General features: G+C 37.4%; 1 protein-coding gene across 1 annotated transcript; it reads right to left on the bottom strand.

Annotated features, from left to right (window-relative positions):
* Window positions 1–221: 221 nt before the first annotated feature.
* Window positions 222–1,333, bottom strand: LOC144477835 (uncharacterized; the record flags this gene model as incomplete). The annotated part of the gene is made up of 3 exons (XM_078195576.1): window positions 1,095–1,333; window positions 343–444; window positions 222–274 (listed from the first exon to the last, which is right to left on the bottom strand). Coding segments are annotated over exons 1-3 (332 nt in total), but the record flags the coding sequence as incomplete, so codon positions are not given.
* Window positions 1,334–1,687: the final 354 nt, after the last annotated feature.

Raw genomic sequence — 1,687 nt, forward strand, 5'->3', positions numbered from 1 at the left:
GCTAATAAAAATAATTAAATTAAAACTAATAAATTAAAAAAGAGCATTTGAACATAATGAAATTATTGCATCGATATTTCTAATTTCTTTTAATTGACTCAATATTTTTATAAACGAATAAAATTCGCTCTCTGGTAGTTATTAACGATTGTAAAAAACGAGAAATATTTTATTATCATTAATGAAATTTTTGATCGAATTATATGGTGCTGTATATTTACCAATGCATAGTGTGGTGATTGTTAGGTCCAGGTTTGGCATCTGTTAATGCATGCTAATTAGTAACGCGTCAAACGTAGCGTTATTCAGAATATCTATAATTAAACAAAGACAATTGCTCACCAGGGTCTCGCGTCGGCCAGGTGTTAGGTTCGACAAACTGGGCGCCGACGGTCTCTGACGCCACCATTCTTCGCCCCTGAAGGTCGCGTAAGGGCTGGGACCCTGGAAAAATTTCCTTTCTCTTTAAAAAAATATATAGAAAAATACAGACAACAAATTTAACAAAAAAATTAAGTTAAAAATTCTTTATATACTTTATGGAGCAGCCTACGCGTTTCAGACTAATTTGATCGAACGCTAATTTAATTTAAACAATTCAAAAAATCCCTTTCGAGGGTGAATAATATTTAAACAACCAATTTTAAAACGACTAAATTACTATTCGTCTCACTGATCAATTTCCTTTATAATTCCCAATACAGACTACCACGAGCGCGATTATACCTTTTTTCAGAATAAATAATCAATATGCAAGACTCGATCTAAAATTATCCACGCTGAAATACACTACCGTACATGCGATTCTCATACGATTTTAATACCCCCCTCCCCATCGCGCGAATGTTATCGGCGAATCCGTAAGACGAAAGCTAGCCTCCAACGGGAGAACGATCGTCCACGAGACAGCTCGCGACCCGTTCGTAAAGCACCCATCGGCCGTTAAAGTTCCGCGCCTATAGTTTATTTACACCCTGTATATATACCGCGCGTAAAACGTTCTCTCTCCGGCTTCTAGCCGGCCGGCGCGCGCGCGCGCGCGAACGTTTCGAGTCGTTCTCAAGACCAATAAATATATTCGTTTTAAATTTAACCTGCGATCGAGGTTCTTCACCCACGTCGAACTCGCCGGTCCTCGTCCTTTGTCGTATACTTTCGTTCGTGTACCCTGGACAGCAGGAGGACTCCTCTGTCCCATAGACAAACGTCTCGTCGCTCCGCGATCTCGACGGCGGGGGCGGCCCGCTGTTACTACTGCCGGTCGCGCCCATTCCGCGCTTATTCTACTTAAATCGTTAATTTATCAGCGAGCTAACTTAGCACGGTGCTCCTGTATTCCTGCAAGCTGGTCGACTGTCTGCAAAAATGGAGAAAATCATAGAGTTATATATGGTAATAGTGGAATAGTATGAATCGTAATAATAATAATGGAGTGAAATATAAAAATGATAGAATCTTTTTTTGGGGGGGCAATGATAGAATAATATGAGCAATAATAATAATAATAATAATAATAATAATAATAATAATAATACAGAAATAATATTTAATTAAAAAGTTGGATTTACCGATTCACAGAATAATTACTCCACCCCCTATATAATAGTATAATAGTGTTCGAGAAATAAATAATTATACTTCCAAGATCTAAAATAATATAATGATATCATATATATGTATATTTCTG

Source organism: Augochlora pura, unplaced genomic scaffold (genome assembly GCF_028453695.1).
Source record: "Augochlora pura isolate Apur16 unplaced genomic scaffold, APUR_v2.2.1 APUR_unplaced_4299, whole genome shotgun sequence".
Lineage (NCBI taxonomy): Eukaryota > Metazoa > Arthropoda > Insecta > Hymenoptera > Halictidae > Augochlora > Augochlora pura.